Source organism: Furipterus horrens, unplaced genomic scaffold, assembly GCF_987537825.1.
Source record: "Furipterus horrens unplaced genomic scaffold, mFurHor1.1.pri manual_scaffold_4, whole genome shotgun sequence".
Classification (NCBI taxonomy): Eukaryota; Metazoa; Chordata; class Mammalia; order Chiroptera; family Furipteridae; genus Furipterus; species Furipterus horrens.
The window spans coordinates 196,878,154-196,905,130 of NW_028327174.1; the positions used below are offsets into that span (position 1 = coordinate 196,878,154).

General features: G+C 38.7%; 1 protein-coding gene across 6 annotated transcripts in view; it reads left to right on the forward strand.

Moving 5' to 3' along the window:
* GAPVD1 (GTPase activating protein and VPS9 domains 1) overlaps positions 1-26,977 on the forward strand; it is a 62,008-nt gene that overhangs the window by 11,946 nt on the left and 23,085 nt on the right. For 3 of the 6 annotated variants that reach the window (XM_090274721.1, XM_090274724.1, XM_090274722.1), the window contains 10 exons: positions 7,425-7,642; positions 8,409-9,252; positions 11,039-11,125; positions 12,335-12,469; positions 12,614-12,803; positions 15,643-15,803; positions 18,744-18,873; positions 19,965-20,090; positions 21,983-22,156; positions 24,057-24,197. In XM_090274721.1, coding sequence (XP_090130847.1) covers positions 7,458-7,642; positions 8,409-9,252; positions 11,039-11,125; positions 12,335-12,469; positions 12,614-12,803; positions 15,643-15,803; positions 18,744-18,873; positions 19,965-20,090; positions 21,983-22,156; positions 24,057-24,197 — 2,173 coding nt within the window. In that variant the 5' untranslated portion in view covers positions 7,425-7,457. The remainder of the gene's footprint in view (positions 1-7,424; positions 7,643-8,408; positions 9,253-11,038; positions 11,126-12,334; positions 12,470-12,613; positions 12,804-15,642; positions 15,804-18,743; positions 18,874-19,964; positions 20,091-21,982; positions 22,157-24,056; positions 24,198-26,977) is intronic. The other 3 variants (XM_090274723.1, XM_090274726.1, XM_090274725.1) reach the window with 2 other exon arrangements.

The window sequence follows — 26,977 nt, forward strand, 5'->3', positions numbered from 1 at the left end:
ACAGGAGTTTGTTCAGGCATAATTGCTAACATTTGTATTGGATAGGCCAAAAAGTTGGTTTGTTTTTTTCCGTAAAATAAAGACACATTTTTCATTTCCTCTAATACTTCATTGATTGGGGTGAATGAAGACCTGGTGGTTGGCTGTCTCTCGTGTGGTATAATGTTGATTGTTCCCAGTTACTGTCTCGATTTGATCACTGTCGACTTCAACTGGCCCACCTGACTGTGGAGCATGGTCCAGCGAGAAATCTCCAGCACAAAACTTTGCAAAGCACTTCTGACACGTTCCATCAGTCACAACACCTTCTCCATACACTGCACAAATCTTTTTTTGTATTTCAGTTGCATTTTTACCTATATTGAAATAAAGCATAATATGCCAAAAAGTTGCTTATTTTCTTCCATCTTCAATATTAAAATGGCTACAAAAAACTCACCAATTTTTATGTTCTTTTAAAAATGCACGCTGATATAACAGCTGTCACAATACAACCTAAGAAAATTGTTTCAAGTGAATTTAAAGACACTAAGCACTATTAGAGCCATCGTATGGAAAAAACTAAACGAACTTTTTGGTCATCCCAATATTAAATGTATGTATCCTCCTTGGAACTTTTCATATATTTTCTAATTCACACATTTCACCTTATCAAGCTGTGTGTCCTTTCTGTGCTCTGTATTAGAGTAGGCACGTTTGCTTATCAGGAGTTGGCAAACCTTTTCTGTCAAGGGCCAGATAGTACATATTTTAGGCTTTATGGGCCATATGGATTCTGGCAGCTGCTCAACTCTGCCACTGTAGCATGAAAGCAGTTAGAGATAATATATAAACGAATTGGACTCCGTTCCAGTACCATTTTGTATATACAGTCAGCCAGCTGAATTTGGCCCACTGGCTTTGGTTTGCCGTTGTGAAAGGATTTAGAAACTCAGCATGCATCATTCCTTCAACTAAAATCTTCCCACTGAACTCTCAGTGATGTCTTCGCAACATGAGTTACACAGCTTAAAATGTGATGTAACATTTGTAGAAATGTGATAAGCAGAACCCAATTTAATATTACAGATTTTGAAAGTCTAATTTTTGACCCCTCCAAAAAGAAATTATGTAACTTGGAAAATGCTGGCAAATTTCAGGAAACAAATTCTTGTGATTGACATGAACGGAAATACAGATCAGGTTAAATTAAGACCTGGTGGTTGAGGGTAGATTTTGATGGAGTTGGTTGTAAAGGTTGGTGGAAGGAAGAGGAGAGGATCTTCTTCTCAAATACATACAGTTTTCTGGGGTTTCCATTTTTAACTCCTGCTGTTGGAAGCCTGGAGAATTAATCAAGGGGTGGTCTTAATTGAGCACATAGTCTCCCTTCTGACGCTGAAGATGATTTAGTGTATTCTGGCACTATAAGGAGTCACTGATGGCTTTTAAAAGGGATTTGCGGGAATTGGGAAGGCTTATGAGGTCTGTCCAGAGGTATCTAGCCATGTAATATGAAAAATAGGGACATTTATTGACAAAGATACAAAAAATTTTGTACACAGGACAGTGATGCCTCGGTCCCCTTCAAAGTAGGCACCTTGGGACCTCACACAGTTCTCCCAATTGCCGTCAGCTGCCCCGTCGTATTTTCCTGAATCTCATCGACGGTCTGAAATCTCTTCCCTTTCAAGGGTGATAATAGTTTTTGGAAAAGCCAGAAGTCACAGGGTGCCAAATCTGGGCTGTAGTGGGGCTGAGTCCACCTGGGTAATCTGATGTTTCTCCAAAACACTCTGCATGAGACATGATACATGAGTGGGCGTTTTGTCATGATGAAGCTGCCAATCACCAGCTGCCCATAGCTGCAGCCTTCTGAATCATCCGAATAGTTTCCACAGAGGAAAGTTCAAGCTTAATGCAGAATTTGATGCAGATTCATTGCTCTACATGCTCAGTCCTTTTGAATGTGACAGCCACACAGTACACATGCTCACTCAACAGCATCTACTGTTCCTACTGACTAGTACAGTGACGTCATTGTTCACACATGCGCATTCCAGGGTTTACTGACACTTTCATATGTGTGGCAATGAGAGGATTATACATTTATACAATGATCTTTTAAAAAGTATTGTTTTGGGCCCTGTTTGGGTAGCTTAGTTGCTTAGAATGTCATCATGATATGCCAAGGTTGCGGGTTCAATTCCCAGTCAGGGCATATACAAGAATCAACCAGTAAATACATGAATAAGTGGAACGACAAAAAATCGATGTTTCTCTCTCACTCTCTCCCTCTCTCCCCACCCTCTCCCTCTCTTCCCCTTCCTCTCTCTCTCAAATCAATAAATTAAAAAAAAAATGTATTATTTTGGAAGGGAAACTACTACCTACTATTTGACATCATTAACCAGTTTATTATAGGAAGGAAAGCAGTAAAGCTCATAATTTTCAAACTAGATTAAAGGAAAAGTTTTTAGCAAGTTTGTCTAGTGTTCTAGGTTTATTTAAAAATATCTCTACAAAAATGTATTTGAAGACATTTGGGACTATTAAAGGGTGTGGAAGGTGACTTCTTTAGGTGGAGCTTTCAAGTGTTAATTTTTTAACTGAAGCTACATTTGGAGGTTTAATTTCTAAATTGCATGAATTGGTTCATATTTTGTTGTGACATTGGAAACATTTAATGTGTCATCTCTATCTTGAACAGTATTTTGGTTGTAATTAGACTCTGAGCTTCTTGAGATTAGGGGACCTGGCTAGGCACCAGCAAAACTCAATAATTTCTTTTGTTGAGTTAATTTTTATTAAAGCAGCAAGAAGGGCACAGTTTGAGAACTTCTGAAATACTTTTTCCTATCTTATTATTATGACATATTTCTAGCACACAGAAACTGTTGAAGGATGATACAGTGATCACCATATACCCACCACCCAGATTCAACAGTTACTTACATTTTGCTGCATTTTTAAATCACGTTTGATATTTTTTCTGAACCATGTACAAGTTACAGAAATCTTAATAATTTACTTGTACATACTTATACATGTACCTCTTAAAAATAACATTTTTCGGTTTTAAAAAAAATATTTTAAATTGATTTTTAGAGAGAGAGAAAGGGGTGGGGTGGGAGAGGGAGAGAAACCTCAATTTGTTGTTCCAGTTGTACATTCATTGGTTGATTTTTTAAAGATTTTATTTTTATTTTTAGAGAGAGGGGAAGGGAGGGAGAAAGAGAGGGAGAAACATCAATGTGTGAGAGAGATAGTGATCAGTTGCCTCTTAGATGCTGTGCCCCCCGACTCATCAACAGTGGACCTGGCTTGCAACCCAGGCATATGCCCTGACTGGGAATCGAACCACTGGCCTTTCGGTTCTCAGGCTGGCACTCAACCACTGAGCCACACCAGCCAGGGCTTGTTGGTTGAATCTTGAACGTGCCCTGACCAGACACCAAACCTACAACCTGGGTGTATTGGAATGATGCTTTCACCAACTGAGCTACCTAGCTGGGGTCGATATTTTTCTGTTTAACCATGGGATTTCTGAGTCATTCTTGTAGAGATCAGGGTAATAATAATGATAGTGTATTGGCTCTATCACCTTTCACCTATGTGACCTGTGCAAGTTATTTGATATCCCTGACCTCAGTTTCCTGACCTGCAGTTACCTATCTAAGAGGGGTATTATGAAGATTAAGTGTGTAAAGTTCTTAGAACCAACCATACGAGGTACAATTTTCAGTATATAAAATGTTTTCTCATGTGATACTCAATAGTGGTAAAGAACACCACAGCCACTGTTGTCCCGAGTGGGAAACTTCTACCTCTCCTTCACCATAAGTAGGTGTCATCAAATCTCATTTCTACCTCCTCACATCTCCCAAAATTGTCCTGTTCTTTACATTGCTACTGCAACATATATGCCCTGTGAGCAATTTCTTCATCTCTCTTCCTCTAGTTTCATCTCCACAGCCCCATCCCCACCTCCTCATCCTTTTCCTTACTGCCAGAGTTGATGTTCTGAAATACAAATTTAATCAAGTTAATTCCCTTTAAAACTTTTCCCATCACCTACAGTCCAAGTTTCTTAACTCTGGCTTCTCTGTACCTTCTGCCTCTGTGGCCTTCTCTCTCATTATACACTTCCTCCCCCCACCTCGCTCTTAACACACCCAAACACAAGTGCCCACAAACTAGCACGCCATGCCTAGTTCTCTAAATATATTCTGTGTTACACACCTCTGTGCCTTTGCTGGCGGGCTTCCTTTATCCGGAATTCTACCCCCGCCTGCCATCCTCTTTATGTCTGGCTGATACTTGTCTCCCAAGACTCGGCGCAGGCATCTAACTCCTTAATCTCTTGTCCCTGCGCTACATTGTGGCCTTATGGGTGGTGGCATAATCCTCGTAACAGTTTCGGGCAGCCATTTGCTTGCCCGTCTGCCTCATCCTACTAGGTGAAAAAGTCTGCGCTAGTTTTTATCCTTTTTGTGTGTGTCCCTAGTACCTAAGGTGTTGCTTGTACCAGGCACAAAATAAATGTAGATACCGCGTTCACATTTTGTAGATGAAAAATTTGAGGTTCAGAGAATTTGTGTTACGTGCCCAAGCTAACAGAAATAATTAATGAGGCATACAGATCTTTAAGGGCCCATTTCAGTGCTGTTTTCATTAACTATAATACTTCTCATAATTATAACCATTTGTTCCATGATTCTGTTCTTAGTCTATGGACTTAGAGCCCTCTAGAGGATCTTTAGAGTTCCCACATGGAAGTCTGTTTTTTCCATAGACTGAATTAGTAAGGTTATAGATGTATATGGACGCATGTTACCAAGTTTTTGAATGTGCACATGTCCTTGGGCCCAATAGTAAATTGTCTTGGTGAAGTAGACATGCTTATATCTTTGAGAGGAAAGCAATTGGGGGCTTTAACCATATAGGAGATTTGGAATTACATCTTTGCGTGGTTTGGCAGGGAATTGATAAGGTACAAGAAAGTAATTTTTGAAAGCAATTAAATTCAGATTAGATGGTCATACCTGAAATTTCCCTAGTCATCAGTAGTTCATTAAAATAAAAGAGAGTGAACGAGGAATTGCAACCGAGGCAGACCGGCCCACTGCCGTCACCGTGACCCATGGTAACCAGCGCGAGCTCTTCCACCAGAAGAATTTGAAAAAACAGAGCAACTCGGTTAAGGGGAAGCACCGAGATGATGGGCTTTCTGCTGCTGCCCACAGGCACAGAGGCTCAGAGATCACACAGCAGAAGCAGGAGAAGGCAAACGAGGAGAAGGAGGACCCCAAGTAGCTTTGTGGCTTCGTGTGCAATGCTCTTGCCCTTCGCCTGGGTGCCTGGAGCCAGTCCCACCCTGCTCGGTTTCCTTCTCTAGCGCTCACAGGTTCCAGCTCCGACAGTGTTCCCGTTGCCCTGTGTCCGCAGCGGGTCCCTTCTGTGCTTCCTCCGCTCAGGTAGCCTCTCTCCCCTGGGCCGCTCCTGGGGGTGAGCAGGTTACCCCTTCCCAGTGTTTTTATTCCTGTGGGGCTCACCCCACAGTATTAAAAGTAGCTTTGTTAAAAAAATAAAAAATAAAAATAAATAAAGTTAAAAAATTTCTGAAACCAAACTAATTTGAAAGTTGTTAAATCTTTTTCTTGAAATAATTTGGCTTTAAATATATTTTCAGCTGATGCCATGATGTTTAATTTTTTTTTTTTTTTTTTAGCACCAAAATATCTATATATGTGAACATGTTTTCATTGGCTCTCTAGACACATTGAGAGTTCTGTGGTCTAGGTTGTCTTCTCTTTTAGAATCTAAATTCACTATAAATTGTATTTGATCAATTCCAAATAGATTTATTAAGGTCACTTATGAATCTGATTGGCTGGGACCACTCCCCCCGACCCCCAACTTTATTATTATATAATTGAAATATGACAGATATTTAAGGCATATAATGCGATGATTTGGTACACGTATATATTGCAAAATGTTTACCACAGTAAGGTTTATTCAACACATCCTTCACCTCATATAATTATCATTTTCTTGTTGTGTTGTTATGGTGAGAACATTAAAGCTCTATTCTCATAGCAACTTTCGAGTATGCAATCATGATGTTTCTTAATGAGAAGTATTTTTCTAATTTAATGACTGCCTGCTGTCTGGACACAACGCTGTATTCTGCTCTCTGAGCCACAGGCACTTCTATTGTTGATATAAAACATTTGAGGTCTGGCAGGCATTCTAGGTTCAAGGGCATAGCTTAAATAATAATGCTTTAAAATATGTGTGCTATTTTAATCAGTTTATTTAGCTACTAGATAAACAAGAATTGTGTGATATCATTCATTCCTTTGGCAAATATTTATTCAACTCCTGCTGTGAACCAGGCCCTCTCCTCAGCCCTGAAATTATAGCTGCGTGGCCCTAACCTGTTTGTAGGGGAGCCGTGCTCTGAGCACGGTGAGCATGCAGGAGGTATCTGTAATACAGTTCTAGATAGGGGAAGTGCTTCTAAAAAAGGCCAGAAGAAGGAATAGGAGTGATATTTTCTATTTTAGAAAGAGTTATCTGAGAAGGCCTTCTTAAATAGACATTTGAGCAGAGACCCGTGCGAAGTAAAGACCTGTATGAAGTAACCCCGCAAAGGTATCTGGAGGGCTAGCCTTCCAGAGACAGACAGAGGGATCAGCAAATGCTGAGGCTTTGGACGATTTCTAGTAGGGGAATAGCGTGATCTGTCTGAAGTTTAAGGACACTCGATGCTATGGAGAGACCGGAGTCTAGTAGTGTGAGGAAGGAAGCAGGGAGATGAGTTAGGAAGTGGTGGCTGTAGAGCTTCAGGTGAGAGGTGGTGATGAAGGTGGGGAGAAGTAGTCGTATTTGAGATGTATTCTGAAGGTAGAGTCAACAGGATATGTTGATAGATTGCAGTGTGAAAGAGCCGTCAAGGAAACTACAGCGTTAATAAGTGGGCACTGGACTTGAAGATTATACATAGGGTTTTTGCAGTGGCTGTCTCTGAGCAGTGGCCTTATTAGGAGCTTTTCTTTTCTTTTTTTAAAAGATTTTATTTATTTTTAGAGAGAGGGTGAAGGAGGGAGAAAGAGAGGGAAAGAAACATCAGTGTGTGGTTGCCACTTGTATGCCCCCAGCTGGGGACCTGGCCTGCAACCCAGGCACATGCCCTGACTGGGAATCAAACCAGTGACCCTTTGGTTTGCAGGCCGGCATTCAATCCACTGAGCCACACCAGCTAGGGTAGGAGCTTTTCTTTTTGCTTATCTATACCGAACCTGTAATGCTTCTATAACAAAAAATATATAGATTACTTTAAAATTAGAGTAGCTTTTTTCTTAATATATTCAATCCCTTTTGATTTGGAAAACAATTTCAGTAACCTAACATTTTTAAATTTGTCTTTTCACCCTTAGTGATCAGCTGTTGTACCTTTTCCACATTTGAAGATGGTGAAGTTAGATATTCATACTCTGGCCCATCACCTCAAGCAGGAACGCTTATATGTAAACTCTGAGAAGCAGCTCATTCAGAGGCTCAATGCCGATGTGCTTAAGACAGCTGAAAAGTTGTATCGTACAGCATGGATTGCTAAACAACAGAGAATTAACTTGGATCGGCTTATCATAACCAGGTAACGAAAAGATTTTGAGGTCTTAACATTTTATAAACCACTGTGGTTCTGTAAATAAGTGAATCTATTTCCATCAAAGTGCTTGGTTTAAGATCGTTTAAATCAACATTAACGTGAATTTTTGCTTATTTTGTTTATTAAATCACTTAAGTACTATTATAGAGAATTATTACTGAAGCATTAATATTTTATACCACAGCAATGAAGTTTTTATCTTTGTACATGTACAACATTTCATTAGTGTAGAGTAAATTCTCTTGTGTTCTACTTTTTTCCTAACATTTTAATATGTACATTTCTATGTTTTGCTATTGTATATCTACTTTCCAGCCTTAGAAACCTTGTTTTTCACTGTGTTAATACCTCATGTTCTGTTGTTCCAAAAAGCAGTTTTCAGCTCTAAGAATGGTAGTACTGAGGTATAATGTTGGGAAAAGAAGCCAGACACAGAAGGCTACATACTCTGTAGAAATATGTTAAATGAAGTTCAAAATGAGGAAGGCCCAATCTTTGATGAAAGAAATCAGAATAATGGTTACTTCTTGGCACTTTTCGGTGAACCTTTTTTGATGTGAGGAATTTGTTCTTGTTTGTACCTTTTTTTTCTTTCTTTACACATTTAGGTGCTGGTGGTCTAAAGGATTTTAGCAATTCAGAGTGATCTCATTGCTGGAACTATAATCAGCTCACATTCGGTGTTTCAGTATAGTATATGTGTTATTATTGTTGTTAATTTTATTATTTTGTTTGTTTGCTCATTTTTTAGTGCTGAAGCTTCCCCTGCTGAATGTTGCCAACATGCCAAGATTTTGGAAGATACACAGTTTGTTGATGGATATAAGCAGTTGGGATTTCAGGAGACTGCTTATGGAGAATTCTTGAGTCGGTTAAGAGAAAATCCTCGTCTTATTGCCTCCTCTCTGGTTGCTGGAGAGAAACTTAATCAGGAGAACACACAAAGTGTTATTTACACAGTTTTTACCTCCCTCTACGGCAACTGCATAATGCAAGAAGACGAAAGCTACCTCCTTCAGGTTTTGAGATACTTGATTGAATTTGAACTTAAAGAAAGTGACAACCCCAGGCGACTTTTGAGGAGAGGAACGTGTGCCTTCAGCATCTTATTTAAACTTTTTTCTGAAGGACTGTTTTCTGCCAAACTTTTCCTCACAGCTACTTTACATGAGCCAATCATGCAGCTGCTTGTGGAAGATGAAGATCATCTGGAAACAGATCCAAATAAGCTAATTGAGAGGTTCTCCCCATCTCAGCAGGAAAAACTCTTTGGAGAAAAAGGCTCAGATCGATTCAGGCAAAAGGTTCAAGAGATGGTGGATTCCAATGAGGCCAAACTAGTGGCTTTGGTGAACAAATTTATTGGTTATCTCAAACAGAACACTTACTGCTTTCCACATAGTTTGAGGTGGATCGTGTCACAGATGTACAAAACCCTCTCCTGTGTAGATAGACTGGAAGTTGGGGAGGTCAGGGCCATGTGCACGGATCTCCTGTTGGCCTGCTTCATTTGTCCTGCCGTTGTCAATCCAGAGCAGTATGGGATCATTTCTGACGCTCCTATTAATGAGGTGGCAAGATTCAATCTGATGCAGGTACGCTTTTGCTATTATTATTAATGTGGCATTCAGTTTTAAAATCAGTTGGTTAGGCAGTGGGGGTGGGAACAAAAAAATATGTTGACAGTATTCATAGGTTCTTACCATTCTTTTTCCTTAGACTGTCCTAAATATTTGCTCCTTTTTTATTTATTTTTTTTTATTGATTTGAGAGAGAAACATTGACTTGTTCCCCTTATTTATGCATTCATTGGTTGATTCTTTTTTTTTAATCCTCACTGAGGACCTTTTTTTCATTGTTTTTAGAGAGTAATGGGGGTTGGGGGGAGAGACACATCCGTGTGAGTGAGAAACATCTGTTGGTTGCCTCCATACACTCCCCAAGCGGGGATAGAACCTTCAACTGCGGTGTGTGCCCGGCTGAGGATTGAACCCTCAACCTTGGTTTTTCGGGGTGACGCTCCAACCGTCTGACCTGCCAGGGCAATACTTGCTTCTTAAGAAATAAAAGCAGTCACATTGGTATTAAAAAATATTGTTGTCATAAAATATTTTGTGTTTTTAAATGGAGTCTTCACACACATGAATGTATACTTGATTGGATTTTCACAAGCTCACTTCCCATGATTTCAAAATCCAGAATAATTGGAAACTGAGTTTTTTTATCCTTCTTTTGGTAGCAAAACCTAGTCTGAACTAACATGAGGCTACTTACAATTCTTTGTTATTCCGTTTAGTGCTAATGAACACTCATTTTTTTGCTGTAGAAATGGTAATATGTTTGATTATAGGATGATACTCTAAATACTGAACATGTTACAGATATGTACTGACTAACCTTCCTAAAATCTCCAAGTTTTGAAATATGCACCTCTTCTGGACCTGAGAGTATCAGAAAGGACTTTTGGACCTGTGTTAACACTCTTCCCCTACCACCCCCCAATTACCTGAAGTACTGAATTCATGTTATTATTTCTTAGGGGAGTCTTTTAATCATATCTTATTACCCAGAAATACTGTGAGGAAGAGACTGAGTTTATTTGGAATAGAATCTTTGGAAGAGGTTTTTAAAAAAACTAAGTTTTTTTTCATGATCACTTCTTTAATATCGGGGTGTTGAACAACTAAATATATTGAAATCCCTGAAATAAAATAAAAAAGTTTTCATCCTCTGTGAAATACTAAATATGTTCTTATGATAATGCAGTTGTAGTTTTTTTTTCTTTTCATTTCAACAGAGATGGAATCGCATATTTTCAAAATGAGTAGTAAGGGAAGGGGATCGTCCCCGATATTAAATAGATGATGCTATATGATATTAACGTTCAGCAAAGTGTCCTTAAAGAGAGTGGGTTAACTGTTCACTTTTGGCAATAAGGAACCTGCTCTTTGAATTCTTGTTGACTTTCCAAACAGCATAGGTTTTGTAAAAATTGTTGCTTTTAAATCTGAGGTGGGCAGGGAATCTACCTTGAGTACTTTGTGAACTCTGTAGGGAAAAGTACTTAACAAGTAACTTGAAATAGTTTGAGTCAGCTTTTACAAATTAATTTTAAAATTTCTGAGCACATGAAAAGTGCAATATCAGAAACAAAGGTGTTACATTTTTATTTCCTAATGTTGATACGTTTAAAGAGAAGTTAAAGCAAAAACGTTCTAGTTATTGTAAAACCTGATGTTGACAAGATATACGTTTGGGACGCTATTTTGTATGTCTGATCAGGTGATATGAGTATTATTGTGAAATAGATTTTTAGAATGGAATGGAAGTTCTTTCATGGAGAGAGGACTTTGTTTCTACAGCCTGTGCTTTGGGTTGCAGGTTGGCCGTCTTTTGCAGCAGTTAGCAATGACTGGCTCTGAAGAGGGAGATCCCCGGACAAAGAGCAGCCTTGGAAAATTTGACAAAGTAAGAATGAATACTATGTCGTGGGAAATACTGTTTATAGAAAATTCTGCCGAAGTATTAATGAACCTAACTATTCTCTTTCTTATGTCTTGTTCTTAAATGATGGAGAAAGGATTAAATATTCTTTCAATGACTTCTTGGTGTAGCTATAGAGCATATAATGTTGCATCAGCAGCATTTAAAGGAAGATGTCACTAAAGGTGACTAATTCTCACTTATAGAAGTGTTGAGGAGATGCTGTTATAGTAAGAGCCAAGGAGCTATTAAAATTATTTTATTTTAAGAAGATTAATTTTAAAAAATTGTCATTAAAATCAGCAATTACTGCATACTTTTAAGTTTATTTCATAAGTTAATATTTATGGCATTGTTCAGTTCCTTTAATTAAATAAAATTTTAATTAATCATATTTGAGTAGGCAACATCCACCCTATTTAAAAAATCAAAAGTTATCCAGTGAAATTTCCCTTCCACCTCTGATCTCTAGCCTTTATTTCCTCTCTAAGAGGTTCTTGATGTTATGTGTTTTGTGTATGCGCCAAGAGGTCTATACATATACAAGCAAATTCCTACATATATTTTCCCAGTCACTCATCATTCCCTTTTCACAAATGGTAGCACGACGTGTACTGTTTGGTTTTGATTTTTAGAGAGAGAGGAAGGGAGAGAACCAGAGAGAGGGGGAACATCGTTTTGTTGTTCCACTTATTTATATATTCATTGGTTGATTCTTCTGCGCGCCCTGACTGGGGATTGAAACTGCAACCATAGAATATTAGGACAATGCTCCAACCAACTGAGCTACCTGGACAAGACAGTGCACACTGTTCTGTATCATGTTTGTTTCATGTACCAGAGTATTTTGGAGGTTATTCTATATCAATTCAAAGAAAGTTTAATTTTTTTTAATGTTGTGTTTAATATAATTTTTAAGGAGAAAAACTTTTTGCATTGCTAGTTCACCTTAACCAGAAATTTTGTTTCCTTATTTTCTTTTTTCTTTGTTTTATTCGAGGGAAGGGAGGGAAAGGGATTAGAGGTAAGAGGGAGACTCCCGGTCCACCTCGAGGGGCCTGTCGGAGCAAGGGGGAAGGGGGGAGGGGTGGAGACTCCCGGTTGTCCAGAAGGGCCCATAGGAATTGCCTCCTAACTCTGTTTCCTTATTTTAAAGAGGTGGTTTTTCACTGTGACCTCTCCCTGTTTTAACAGAGCTGTGTTGCTGCTTTCCTTGATGTTGTGATTGGGGGCCGTGCTGTGGAGACCCCTCCAATGTCCTCTGTTAATCTTCTGGAAGGCTTGAGCAGAACTGTGGTTTATATAACCCACAGTCAGCTTATTACTCTGGTAATGGCTTTATTCTTTAATAGGATTTTCTCAGAAGTCATTTATCTACACATGGCAGAGTCATAGATGAGTACATTGTGTGAGAAATATACATTGTGTTTGAAAAATTGATTTCACTAGCTAATGTCCTTCTATTTTTGCCAGGTGAATTTTATGAAGAGTGTGATGTCTGGAGATCAATTGAGAGAAGATAGAATGGCTCTGGACAATTTATTGGCAAACCTGCCCCAGGCAAAGCCATGGAAAAGCAGCAGTTTGGAAATGACTCCGTACAATACTCCTCAGCTGTCTCCAGCAACCACTCCAGCAAATAAAAAGAATCGATTGCCTATAGGTAAAGAGGCTTTCTCGTATTAGGGCTTTGACTTAAATTTAGTATTTCTTTATTAGCCTTTGTCATTGCTCAGTGTTGTGAAACATAGTTTTAAAAGATTTGGAAACATCTTTCTCCACATATACTGATAGGAATTCCATTTTTTTTGTAATTATACTAGATTAATTAAGGTTTAGCACTAGGCTTTCCCTTTAACTAAACATATCTTTTATAATGAATTACAGTCATGCACCCTACAGTATACTTTGTATTTTAGTGTCTCTTCTTGGAAAATTTTGAAAGTATCATTTGTTACAAGGAGTCATTATTTATATTATGTAGCCCTGTCCTTTCTACAAAGTTATAAATAATATAATAAAATAATATTAAAAATTTCTGTCAGTAAAGTTGAAACTATGTAGGTACTATTTTTCCATTATTGTTATTAATAATCAGTCTTTTATCAGCTGAGCTAAGATATCTAGTTATTTTATAAAATAAAGCAAAAGTTCCATTTTATTTAGTCATTTATTCATTTATTTATGAATTAGGCTTAAGTTTTACTCACTTAGTAAACATCTGTTATCTATAGATATGCAACAAAAAATTAATTGAGCATAAACTGTGGTACCAGATACTGGGTAAACACTTTATAAGTGTGTGTCATTTATTCCATGCAAGATATCCACACTAAGAGAGTAGGTATTATAATCACGATCCTACAGGCCGGGCGCTGTGTTAGACTCTGGAGATACAAAGACCTCAGGACATGGCCTTATTCTAGTCTAGTTGGGGAAAGCAAGAAGAGAGCCGCGTCCCGCAGTGTACTAAGTGTTTGGTGGGGACAAGCACGGAGGACTACCGGGAGAGCTAGGGAAGGCAACCCCGGAGCAGGTGAAGCCTGCATTTTCTGCTGAAGGATGAAAGGAAGTTTAACAAAGTAAACAAGACAGGGAAAGAGTATGTAGGCCAAGGGAGCAGAGTAGTTTAACGCCAGTTTTTTAATGCTAATGAGGAGTTCAGCAGTAGTGAATATGAATAGTTACTATATTTTATACATTTTGAAGAATGGAATTTCACTTTTAAACTTCCACGAGCTGACGTGTTAAGAACTGTTAGTTTCTTAAAATGAATGTACCTTACATTTAACATAATATGGAATAATATCATCAACAGGAATATGGCATCATATTTTTCAAGTCTTTGGCTTTCATCGTCCCAAAATGTCATTTTTCAGAATTAAAACTAGAAAAAAATAAAGCTTGATACTCAGTGATTTTTAATATTATAGGCTATTTGCACTTTTTTAACATGAAGAAATAAGTGATTTTTGGTAGAGATTTTTTACCTCCCTATTCATTCCTATACATTGGTTCTTTCGTTTCATATCATTCAGAAGTATCATCAGATATGGATATAATGGAGAGTAAGTTTCAAATATTTGCTCAGTATTATTTTGTATAGTCATGTGACCTGGTCATTGAATTTATTTCATATTTTAAGAAATATGTCCATTATTCAGAGGGTTGACTTTCTTTCTGTTTAATGCTTTCACAACCCAGGACAACAGTTAGCAGCCATCGCTGCCTGGGACCCCTCAGCCACCAATCTCTCTGCTCACATTACTCTAGTAGCCCCATTTGGTGGGTAATAGGCTGTTCTTCCTCTTCTTGTATAACTGCTAATAAAAAATAGTTTATAAAAATGTGCTCCATGTGCATGTTGCTTTTGCTTTGTGTCAATTGTTACTTGAATTTTGATTACTTGCATTTTTATAAAGGATGAAGTTTGTTACTTAAGATTGATGTAGTTCGTGAGGTTGAATTTAAGATCACAATTCAGTAGAAGATAGTGAGGTGAACCTGATTTTTTAAAGTTGATGTGTGCTCTGAATTTTGAAAGTAAGAGTGATTAATAAATAGATCTACAGCATTGTGGCTACAAGACGATTGTTTATATTTCTATCTTTTTCAATCAAATGAAGTTGAAAGATTTGGTACTATAGAGTGTTTTGCTTTGTGTCTGCACTTTTGATTATTTTGCACTGAAATAGAATTTCTAGTTACTATTTTGGTTGTATTGAATTTTATTGACCTCTGGGAGAAAATAGAAACTTAACACAGAAGACTAAAACTCATAGAGAAATTATTACCAACTATCCAAATCTTTTAGAAGTTCTGTAGGATGCACTGTTTTAGAAAAAAATATTACATAAGGAAAACATCCCCAAATAATTACATCCTGTATTAATTTAGAACATTTCCAGTAAGCAGAAAGGAAACTTGTATTCAAACATAGGGAAATCTCTCCTCCATCTTTGGAAAGAGGTTAATACATTTCAGGAAAAACAATGTGTTTTCAAAAACTGGTTCTGATTTTGTCAACAGCTGCTTAATTAATGTATATTATTTTATATGGCTATCAGATTTCTATATGAAATTTTCTAGTGCTTATGAGTTATTAATATGGGAGGCCTGTGGCAGTTAAATCATTTTATAGGAGAAATAGTTGAAGGTGTCTTGAGCAGATAAGAAATAAGGTAATGCTTTTCCTGTCATCCCAAGTCCTAAATGGATTGGGATGTGTTTGCTGTTCTGCATGTGTGGTCATCTGTTTGTCACTCCCTGTCAGGTGAACATGGCATTGTTTCTGATGATCAGTTTTGAAGAAGAATCTGTATTAGTAGTCATCAGTAGAGTGGGAAAATACAGCATTTTTTTTTCTTATTCATATTTTCACCATTTTTTTGTGTGCATGTGCAAATGTTCTACATTAATAGAAAATATATTTTTGTATTTAGTGTGCCATTTTCTTCATTTTATCTTTTTCTCTAAATGTCTTGTTTAAATTTTTTTATTAGCAACTCGGAGCAGAAGCCGCTCCAATATGCTAATGGACTTACATATGGACCATGAAGGATCATCTCAAGAAACCATCCAGGAAGTACAGCCAGAAGAAGTGTTGGTCATTTCCTTAGGGACAGGTCCCCAGCTAACTCCAGGGATGATGTCAGAAAACGAGGTATCAGTGTATTGTTACATTTAACTTATAGCCACCAGTGTTAAGAAATTTAGATTCTATTCTTCTCATTAATGGCCACTTGCTTCTATAAATCAGTATGCATTAAGTGTATATTTTTTATTATCTTCAGTGGACCTACTATGACACACCATCAAACGCTAAACTTCCTGTGAACAATTTTGGAGGCCCTTCACATTAGCACATGTATGACCCTGTAGCTGCTGACCAGGTCCATACCAAAAGAAATGTTCCTAATAGTAGAAGAGACAGGAAGCCAGGAAATTGTGGTGTGGAAATTGAAGAGACTTTTACAGTGGCTTGTAGGAAGTGTTTTATGTTTCTCTTTTTTTTTTTAATAATATACCAGTGCTATTCTTGCTTTAAAGAGTCAAACATTCTTTAGAAATACTTTCTTTTCTTTGGCCTGTTAGGAAGAAATGGAAGAGATAACTGCGAAAAGAAAACATTTTGAAGAAATGGGATTGGGGATATGGGAATCAGTTTTAAAATATTTGTAGACGAGCTTGGGGCAGGGCCCAAAGGAAAGAAGAAATCTTGATTCTAAAGGCAGGAGCCGCTGTTCATGCATTGTGACCTCCTGAAAAAGAAGCAGCATCTGAACTTTCAGCAGTGACTGTGTACTATTCAAGAACACCTAGTCCTGGCTTGAGAATTAGGGACCAGTTAGAGTGCTTGATAAAGCGATGCTGGTGGTTGGCTGTGTTTAGAACTGTGCATCACTCATAGGAAAGAGTTCTGTCAAACTCCCGAACTCTGTCCCTCTACACCCACAAAAAAATGAATGAAGTCACAAAAACTGTCAGAATCAGCTTTTTAGAAACACTGGAATGTAATCAAAAACTTTATAACAACCAGGAGGATGCTTAATGAGGGTAAAGAACAGCTGACTGTGTCAGAGAACTTTGTGGCATTTACCTTACCATGGTAACTGTCCCCAATCCCCAGCTCAGTGGCAGCCTTGAAGACAGCAGGCTGTACTCCTATGAAGGGAAGTGTCTGCACAGTGGTCTGATCCCATTGTTTCATTAATTCATACCCCTCCCTAGGCCATTAGACAGATTTTGCCTAACCAGTCATTGTACACCACTTACTATGAATTTAAAGGTCTGAGTTATTTTAAAATTCCGAATGTAAAATTGTAATGTCTGCATTTACTTTTAAGCAAATAGGAAAAAAAAAATTTTTTTTAATACCATTGCACAAGTAAATATATAGAGCCATTAAAAAAAAACCTTTAATCTATTAATTTAAGTGCAGGGCCCGAACAGCACCTAGAGGGTGTTTTTGGTGTTTGTTTTGTTTTTTTCTAAGGATACTATTCTTCATTTTCCAGCAACAGGTTAGCAACCCAATGACTGGGTTCAAGTTCCAGTATGCTTAAAACATACTGCTTTCCAAAGAAGCATTCAGTTCTTCATTAGGTTGGAGATATATATACAAATCTGAGTTATGAAGCTTATGGGGGGTGAGAAGTACAGTATTCCCTCACTTGTCATGGGTGTTATTTGGCTCAGTGGATTGAGCGTCGGCCTGCGAGCTAAGTGTCGCTGGTTCGATCTTCCAGTCAGGGCACATCAGAGAAGGAAAACTCTGATTCCAAAAAACCTCCGCTGCCTTGCGGCATACCTCTTCAGGGGAAAGGCTAAGGGAGTAAACCCCGACAGAAAATCCGGAGCCGGAGTCCCTAAGGCGGTTTGACGTTGCAGTCAACACCGGCAACTCCTGCGGCGCACCTGAAGCCAAGCTGTATTGACTCCGTCTTTCCCTTGGATCCTTCAGCTGCGAAGAGTGGGGGGGTCTGCTGCTTGGGCAACAGCAGACCCTCCATATCACCCTGCCCAGGCTCTGTAGCTTCAGGTCTTAAGAAGCTACACCATCGTCTCTCGAGATGGATGGCTGCCGATGATACGATTAAGGAGTATGTTCTAGACCCCCTCGCAATAGGTGAAAATCCGTGAAGTAGGAATCTTACATTTATTTTAGTATTTGTATATATTTTAAGGCTTTATAAACCCTTTCCACACACTTATAAACCGTTCCCAGTCTCTTATTAACTTTTTCCACACTTTTATAAACACTACTTATGTTCTTAAACATATTCTACCCTCTTAAACCTACTTAACTTTAACAACATGTATACAGTACTGCAAAATCCCGCGATATAGCGAAAAATCTGCAATAATTAAATATAATATTTTTTAAAATCCAATACAGTGAGACCACGATAAGTGAACCGCGATATAGAGAGGGACTACTGTAATTATGTTATTTGGAAATCACCTGACAAATAGAAACATTATAAGAAGGCCATCAGCTCTAAGCTAGAGGTGGTTGCAAGTCACATCAGCTGCTGATATGGACTTTCGTAGCCATGTGTATGTGGTGATCAAGTAGAGGTTCAAACTAGACTGATTCAGTTCTAGTGCTTACAAGATAATTTATTTATACGTTTTCTTCCTGCTGACTTCGTTTATTAATTTTTGAAAAACTTGTGAATTTATTATCTTTTAACTATGCCAAATGCTTTATGTGCATTTTTAAATTTAAACTTCAACAACTCCATGGCATACACACTGTTATCACCATTTTATTTATAGATGAAGAGACAGGTTTAGGGAGTTTAAGCTATCCAAGATTACATAGTTGGCACATGGCAGAACCAGAAGGACTGGCCTACGATCCTAACTGCTGCTCATTCGATGTCTGATTGCCTGTTCAAGCCCTGGCTCTGGCAGGGCAACGGGAGGGCAGAGGTTCAGTTCTAATACTTATACTTTTCTTTTAGGGGCACTTAAAAGCTTGATCAGAATCTCGTAGAGTGGTTTTTAGTTTAAAATGACAATTTAAGATAAAAAACAAACAAACTTAAATACGCATTTGCTGTAGTTTGTGACAGAACAATGGCATTTTATTTCCTAGGTCCTAAACATGCAACTTTCGGATGGAGGACAAGGAGATGTCCCTGTCGATGAAAACAAACTCCACGGTAAACCTGATAAAACCTTGCGCTTTTCCCTCTGCAGTGATAATCTGGAAGGAATATCTGAAGGTGAAGGGTTACTTCATTCAAGGAGTTGTGTGATTGAAGTGATAGATTGTCTTGTGTTCTTTAAAGGAGCCTTATAAATTATAGTTATACCATCTGTGCCCCTGACTGAGGAGAGTAATGAAGTTTTCCTCTAATGATCTTGAACAGTTGGCTGAAAGATTGTTTTTGAATAAAATTAAGATTGCAAGAAGAAATAATTTAAAGATCTTGAGAAAACTTTGGTCATATACAATAGAGAAGATACACGTCCTCAGTGAGACTTGAATAATACCAAATTTTATTTCTCTAACATTGATATATATCTAAGCTTATAGAGCTCCTTTAGAGGGATATAATGCATGTCTAAATGGAAAAAAATGGACTCACTCGTATTTTAGGATGCTGTGTGTACTTTTAATGTTCTGTATATTCATACACACCTTTTATGAAGCAGAAAGATACGATGGAAATAGGAATAAAAAAGAAATTTAAAGGCAGGCTTTAGGAAGTGAGACTATGTCATTCCATGTACTAGGACAAACGTTTTAATGAAAAAGTTCAAGTTTACTAACATTTTAAAATAAACATAAAATGTAATAATTTTTCCTATATTTTTTAAAAACATAAGTAATGTGCGTTTATTCTAGAAAATGCTGAAAAGAAATTGAATCCTCTGTAATCTCACCATTCTGTTATTAATGGTTAACATTTTGGTTTATTTATAGCAAGATTAGGTTTATGCTGTTTTGTAACCTTTTTTTGTTGTTGTTTAACAATATAACTGACATTTCCCTTGATTTAACATTCTCAAATAATGTGGTTTTTAATGGCTGTTTTCTTTTATAATTTACTTAAACATTCTTCTATGATTAAACATGTAGGTTGCTTCCACTTTGCACTTATAAGAAGCCCTGATATAAACAACCTTAGATGAATTTTTGGATTGTTCTTAGGATAATTCCCTAGATGCCTAATTGGGCATATATATTTTTAAGGAATAAACGCAGTATTAAAAGTACTTTAATTAGTCTTTAGTCCTTTATCAAGGCATGAAAAATTGCATGATGGCTCATGACTGTTTAAGCTCACTCACAGTAGAAACATTTTTTTAGGTCCTTCAAATCGCTCCAATTCAGTGTCCTCTCTAGACCTGGAAGGAGAGTCTGTATCAGAACTTGGAGCAGGACCTTCTGGGAGTAATGGAGTTGAAGCTCTACAGCTATTGGAGCATGAGCAAGGTGAGCAAAAGTTGAACACAGTTGGGCAGGTGGCAAAGAAGTTACCTGGTTGCAGGATAAACAGTGTGTTTCCGTGTAAGTTGGCTGTGTTCAGTAAGAATAAATTTATTGGTTATATAATGACCATTAAACTTGCGTTCATTCATAGTTCCTTCAGGTTTTAAAGATGTGCTTAGTTGGTAAGTGAATTTTTAGACTTAACTTACATAGAATAATTAAAATGAATTGCTGGAATTCTGTAACATTTGGTATTTCGATTCTGTAATACTAAAATTTTAAGAACTACAAAGATAAAACTTAAGGGCCCAAGGAACCTAGAATAGGGAGAGAATGGTACGCCAATGATTAAAAGTATCCTAAGAGTGCTTTAGCAGTTCTGAGTGAGAGACACAGAGGTTGATAGTGTAGGGGAAAGCTTATTGGAAGAGAACACTGGCCTTAAAGTCTGGCTGGTATTGCATTGGCAGAAGCTGGAGACAGGGCATTCTAGGCGAAGGAGTAGTATAAGCCAGTCAGAGATAGGAAAGCACGCAGCACTTATTTAGGAACTACCAAGCAGGAAATAGCATGAGGTAAGGAATGGAAAACAGCTGGGTCCCTATTGGGCTTTAGGAAGATTAATTTGAAAAGGGTCTTTGGATTTGTTTATTAAAGATCATTGGGTGGCCTTCCAGGGAATGTTGAGGGCACATGCCTTCAACTGGGTTTGAGGCAGTGATTCTTAGGCTTTAATATGCATAGAAATTACCTGGAGAGTTAGTTAAAAAAAAAAAAAAGCCATTTGCTATGTCTCATTTTTAGAAATCCCGGTTTAGTCCATTTTAGAGAGGAAAAGATCATTGCCAGCTAGGGTATGTGTATGTTGAATAAAAATAATGGTATATTTTACTGGGTCAATTTGTTATTGTATCAATTAGGGTTAAGTTTTCTAAAAATAACAGAAAAAACTAAAATAATAATAGCTTAAGACAAGTTGCAAGACTGTCACTTCCTTAGTAAGCCCTCTAGGTCGTTCTGATGTAGGTGGTTGGCAGCCTGCAGTCTGAATGCTGGGTTGAGACATGAATTGAGGCAAATTGCAGACCGCTTCTCATCAGTCAAGGGAAGAAAGAAAACTAGGATTGGGGGTGTTGTATCCAAGTCAAATGGAGAAAACTTTTTTTTTTTAGTATAGGTTTATCACTTAATTATTGGCACAATGTTATTTGACAAACCACTTCCAAAGTTAGTGACTTAAAAACAGTAAACATTTATTCTCACTCTCAAGTCTTTGGGTCAGGTGGCTGGGTCTCTGATTTGGACTGGGCTCACTCATCCACGGTCACCAGTGGAGAAGTAGAGAGCTCTGCTAATCTTAACTGACGGCCATTGGTCAGTTGGGAGCTGGCTGGTCTAGAATGACCTTTGCTTTGCTCCAGTTTGGGCCTCATCCTCCAGCTGGCTAGCCTAAGCTTGTTCTCATGAGAGGAGCAAGGGTGACAGAGAGCAGAAGTTCATAATGCCTCTGGGGGGCTAGCCTCGCAGCTGGCAGGCTTCTCCCTTACCCTTTCGGCCCAAGCACGTAACAAGGCCTATGCGGATTCACAGAGAGGGGACTACATCCCAATCCCTGATCAGGGTCACACTGCAGAGGTCGCGGATAGCGGGAGACGATTAATTGCATCGATGGCCTCAGTTAATCTACCTGGATGCGGAATCCATGTCCTGAGTTCAGTTCAGGGAGGGAAAGACTGTGTCCATGAAGGAGTAATTTAGTGTTTTGCCATTATGTGCTCAGTGTTAATTATAAAATATGAAAAATGAAGTTCAAAGACGTACAGTTCCTTAAGTCTGATTAAGAAATCATAGCTGTGCTACCATTTTTTAAGTGCTTAATTTTTTTTTTTTGATAGCCACAACACAAGATAATCTTGATGATAAGCTGAGGAAGTTTGAAATTCGTGACATGATGGGACTGACAGATGATAGAGATATATCAGAAACAGTGAGCGAGACCTGGAGTACAGATGTCTTGGGAAGTGATTTTGACCCTAACATTGATGAAGATCGCTTGCAAGAAATTGCAGGTAACTGCTATTTAATGTCTCTGGAAGATTGCTGTTTAGTTATTCATACCCATCACCCTCCATGGGAGGGAACTGCGGTGCGCCTACAAACATGGTGTGTGTGTGAGCACTGACTGGGCAACAGATAAGTGCACGTAACAAGGCATTTGTGTGTTTCTTTTCTTTACCTAAATATAGGTATGTTTTCCCTGACTACATTGAACCCCCTTCACCTCCCCCTAAAAGAAAAACCTATCTTTTGAATTAGCTTCCCACCAAGTCTTGTTTGTAGGGCATAGTATCCATTCTTAGTCTGTGATTAGGACGTTCTTTTTATTTTTAAGCAGTTAAAAAAAAAATGTTATTTATTTTTTAGAGAAAGGGGAAGGGAGGGACAAAGAGAGAAACATCAGTGTGTGGTTGCCTCTCGTGCACCCCTAACTGGGGACCTGGCCTCCAACCCAGGCATTTGTCCTGACTAGAAATTGAACCAGCGACTTTTCAGTTTCTAGCTCAGTGTTCAATCCACTGAGCCACACCAGCCAGGTCCTTTTTTTTTTTTTTTTGGTTATGTCACATTTATTGATGTATAATCTATGAACATTAAAATTCACTCTTCTTAAGATACCGTTCTGTGAGTTCTGAAAGATTCATATGGTCTTGTAACTACTGTGTTCATTTTCTTTTTAAATTATGGAATGTTTTAAAGAAATATAAGCGAGAATACAGTAGTGTAATAAACTCCGTGTAGTCCTTACTGAGCTTCAACAATTACATATACATGTGGCCAGTTTGTTTCATCTCTTCTCCCACACACTACCCTGTGTCCCCTTCCCCCATTATGTTTAGGCAGGTTCCAGACATTATTTTATTTTATTTTTAATTATGTCATGACATATCTTTAAAGGTAACTTTTACCGCTAACCTTTTTCCAAAAGTTTTTTGTTATTCCTTTTTTTTTTTTTATCCTCACCTGAGGACTTTTTTTTTTTCATTGCTTTTAGAGAGAGAGGAAGGGAAAGTGAGAAACATTGATGCAAGAGAGAAGCATCAGTTGATTGCCTTCCTGTCCACACCTGGACCGGGGATGGAACCCACAACCTAAGAATGTGCCCTGACTGGGAATTGAACCTGCAACCCTTCAGTTACAGGACAATGCTGCAACTGACTAAGCTATACCAGCCAGGCTAAAAGTTTTTTCATGCACTGGAGTAGAATTGTTCTTTTAATAGGTTTAACCAGAAGTAGAGTAGAACATTCTGAACTTGAGTATGTTTAACACAGGTGTACAATAATGTTGAATCCTTTCTATTTGTATTTTAAGTAGTGTAAATAGATTTCTTAATTGGTCTTTGCATTTTACTTTGTTCCAGATGCTGAAGTGTTTAGTACTTTTTCTGGCAGTAAGTTCTGTTTGAGCAATAAGCTATATCTGCAGTTGAATGAGTGCTACAGAGGCAATGTGCATTTTCCTGCAAAAATAGTTTATTGACTGAATATATGGCTAATGTGCCAGAAGAATGCACTTTCGGCCAGTGTAACTTTATGTGGTTAAATGTCTCTGACTGTTTTTAATCCTTGTAGAACTATAAATTTTAGAGAGATGTTAGGCACACACATAAAATTTACTGAAAAACCAAGTTGAAAGCTAGTTGAAATGACTTGACCTAACAATGTGTTTTCTCTATGGAGAATCCAAGGTGAGCAGGAGGCAATGAATGAAAAAGAGCTTGTGTCATTGTGGCCAAAATGGGAAATTTGAGTTTTTAGTGGTGCTATTGATTGAAATGACTCTTACCTTGGCTTATTTCTTGTGGATAGAGTAGAGATTTTGTTAGCATCGTGTTTGGCTTTTTTCCATTAGCACTGCTCTTCCCATTCAGGACTTTTGTTAACCTTTTGCTCCCCACTGGTTATACAGGTGCAGCAGCAGAGAACATGTTAGGCAGTTTACTGTGCCTGCCAGGTTCAGGGTCAGTACTTCTTGACCCCTGCACTGGTTCTACCATATCAGAGACAACAAGTGAAGCTTGGAGTGTAGAGGTTTTGCCAAGTGACTCAGGTTAGTATGCTGTCATTATTTGCATTTTGATTTGCACAGAAGTTTTAAATGTAAGGTATTCCAAATTCTGTATCATGGACATTTTGTCAGGTTTATGTTTAACAAGTGTGAGGCAATCATACCGCTGAGAATTTCAAATGGGAAATTAGTGAGGGCGTTCTCTGTTCATCAAGAAAAAAATGGTGTAGGATGGCATAGGCTAAGGTGGCAAGTACTTTCTGACTGTGTGTTCTGCTACTTTGGAAGCAAATGACAGACACTCATCAGGGTTCTGTGTGGGACATTGAGTTCAGTATCTCCATTGACTCACCACAGAATAGGGACCCTGAGTGGTTGGATGCCTGGTAATCATGTTTAGATTTATCCCAGGGGAGAACTTGACCCTTTAGAAGATACCCTGTGTGGGGACTTCCAGTCAAGATGGCGGCATAGACAGACGCAAGTGCCTCTTCACACAATCACATCAGAATTATAACTAAGATATAGAACAAGCATCACTCAGAACCGCCAAAAATCGAGTCGAATGGAAGTCTGATAACTATGGAATTAAAAAAACCACATCTTAGGGGAGGAGAGTGGGTCAGGGGAGAGCAATCTGGGGGGGAATGGGACAACTGGAATAGAATAACAATTTTAAAAATGGGGGGAAAAAAAAGAAACGACATCCATCCAGATGGGTAGGAGGGGTGCAAATGCAGAACAGGCTGGTCCCTCACCCATGTGGAGTGGATAAAAATTTGAGAGATGATATCTTGGGAGCAAGGAGTCCCAACTCCACACCAGGCCCCCCAGTCCAGGGTTCCAGAGCTGGGAAGAAAAGTCCCCACAACTTCTGGCTGCAAAAACCAGGGAATTGATTCAGTGGAAGAAACTTCTGGAGCTCTAAGCAGTTTCTCTTAAAGAACCCACACAGGGACTCATCTCAGACTCATAACCTCTGAGCTCCAGCTCTGGGATAGCAGCTTGAGAAGCACCAGGGACATACAGGAAGAAATGAAGTGTCTGACATCAAGGCCAGCAGAGGCCATTGTCCCTTTTCTAACCCCTCCCCGATAGAGCCAGCCATCTGCTGCCATAAATGAGACTCCCATCAACCTGGCTAACACTATTTGGGCTGCCTTGGAGATCCCCAGAGATTCTGCCCAACCCAACTTATAGGCCCACCCAAGCTGCTTTTCCATATAAATGGCTGGTCTTGGCTCATGTTTCACAACACTCTAAATCCTCTCAAGCAACAGCTGGCCTCAGTGAGTCCCAGGCCTGGCACTAGCAGCAACTAGCCTAGATTCACAGCTTGGTTCTGCCTGGGAATCTCCAAGCCCAGCATAAGTAACAACCATCTCAGACTGCTTTATAGCTCAGGCAAGGCAGCCCCAGGCAAAACACAGGTAGGGGCTGACCTTGGCCTGCACCACCTGGGAAACCCCAGGGCCAGCGCACCCAGTGGACACCTACAGACCACGTCAGAGCACCACCACCCTGCCCCTGCACGGCTGATCCTCCATGGGGGATGGAGGTTGGTGGTAAGTGGTCACAGCCAGTCCTTACAGCTGACTGACCTGGGTAAATCCCTCCCATTGATCTGCCAACAGCAACCAAGGCTCAACTACAAGAGGAGGGTGTACACAGCCCACTGGAAGGGCAGCCTCGAGTACCCAGCTTGGGTGATAAGGGAGGCTGTGCCACTGGATCCTATAGAACACCTACTACATTAGGCCACACTACCAAGACACAGAGTCAAAGCAGCTCTACATAGAAACAAACACAAGGAGGCTGCCAAAATAAAGAGAAAAAGAAACATGGACCAAATGAAAGAGCAAATCAAAACTCCAGAAAAAGAGCTAAATGAAATGGAGATAAGCAATCTATCAGATGCAGAGTTCAAAATACTAATTACAAGGATGCTCAAGGAACTTCGTAAGGATCTCAGCAGAATAGAAAAGATCTAGTCAGTAATGAAGGATACACTAATTGAAATAAAGAACAATTTACAGGGAAACAACAGAGTGGATGAAGCTGAGAGGCAAATCAATGATTTGGAACATAAGGAAGCAAAAAAAAAAAAAATCAGAACAACAAGAAGAAAAAATAATCCAAGAAAACAAGGATAATATAAGCAGCCTCTGGGACAACTTCAAGAGTTCCAACATTCACATCATAGGGGTGCCAGTAGGAGAAGAAAAAGAGCAAGAAATTGGAAATCTGTTTGAAAAAACAATGAAAGAAAATCTCCCTAATTTGGTGAAGGAAATAGACATGCAAGTCCAGGAAGCACAGAGTCCCAAACAAGGTGGATGCAAAGAGGCCCACCCCAACACACATCATAATTCAAATGCCAAAAGTTAAAGGTAAAACGAGAGAATTGTAAAAGCAAGACAAAAGAAGTTAGTTACCTACAGGGGCATTCCCATAAGACTGTCAGCTGATTTCTCAAAAGAAACTTTGCAGGCAAGAAGGGATTGGCAAGAAATATTAGTGATGAAAAGCAGGGACCTACAACCTAGATTGCTCTACCCAGCAAAGCTGTCATTTAGAATTGAAAGGCAGATAAAGAGCTTCTCAGACAAGAAAAAACTAAAAGAGGGGACTTCCGGCTAAGATGGAGGCATAGACAGACACGCTGAGTCTCCATCACAACTAAGAAGGAATATACAACTTCAAAACTAGAAAAACCCAGAAGATCCAGAAAATCAAACAACATGGAAGTTCACCAAACAGAGAAATAATGAAAAAATATTCAGCCAGACAGGTGTCTACCTGATGGTCTGTGGCCAGAAGGA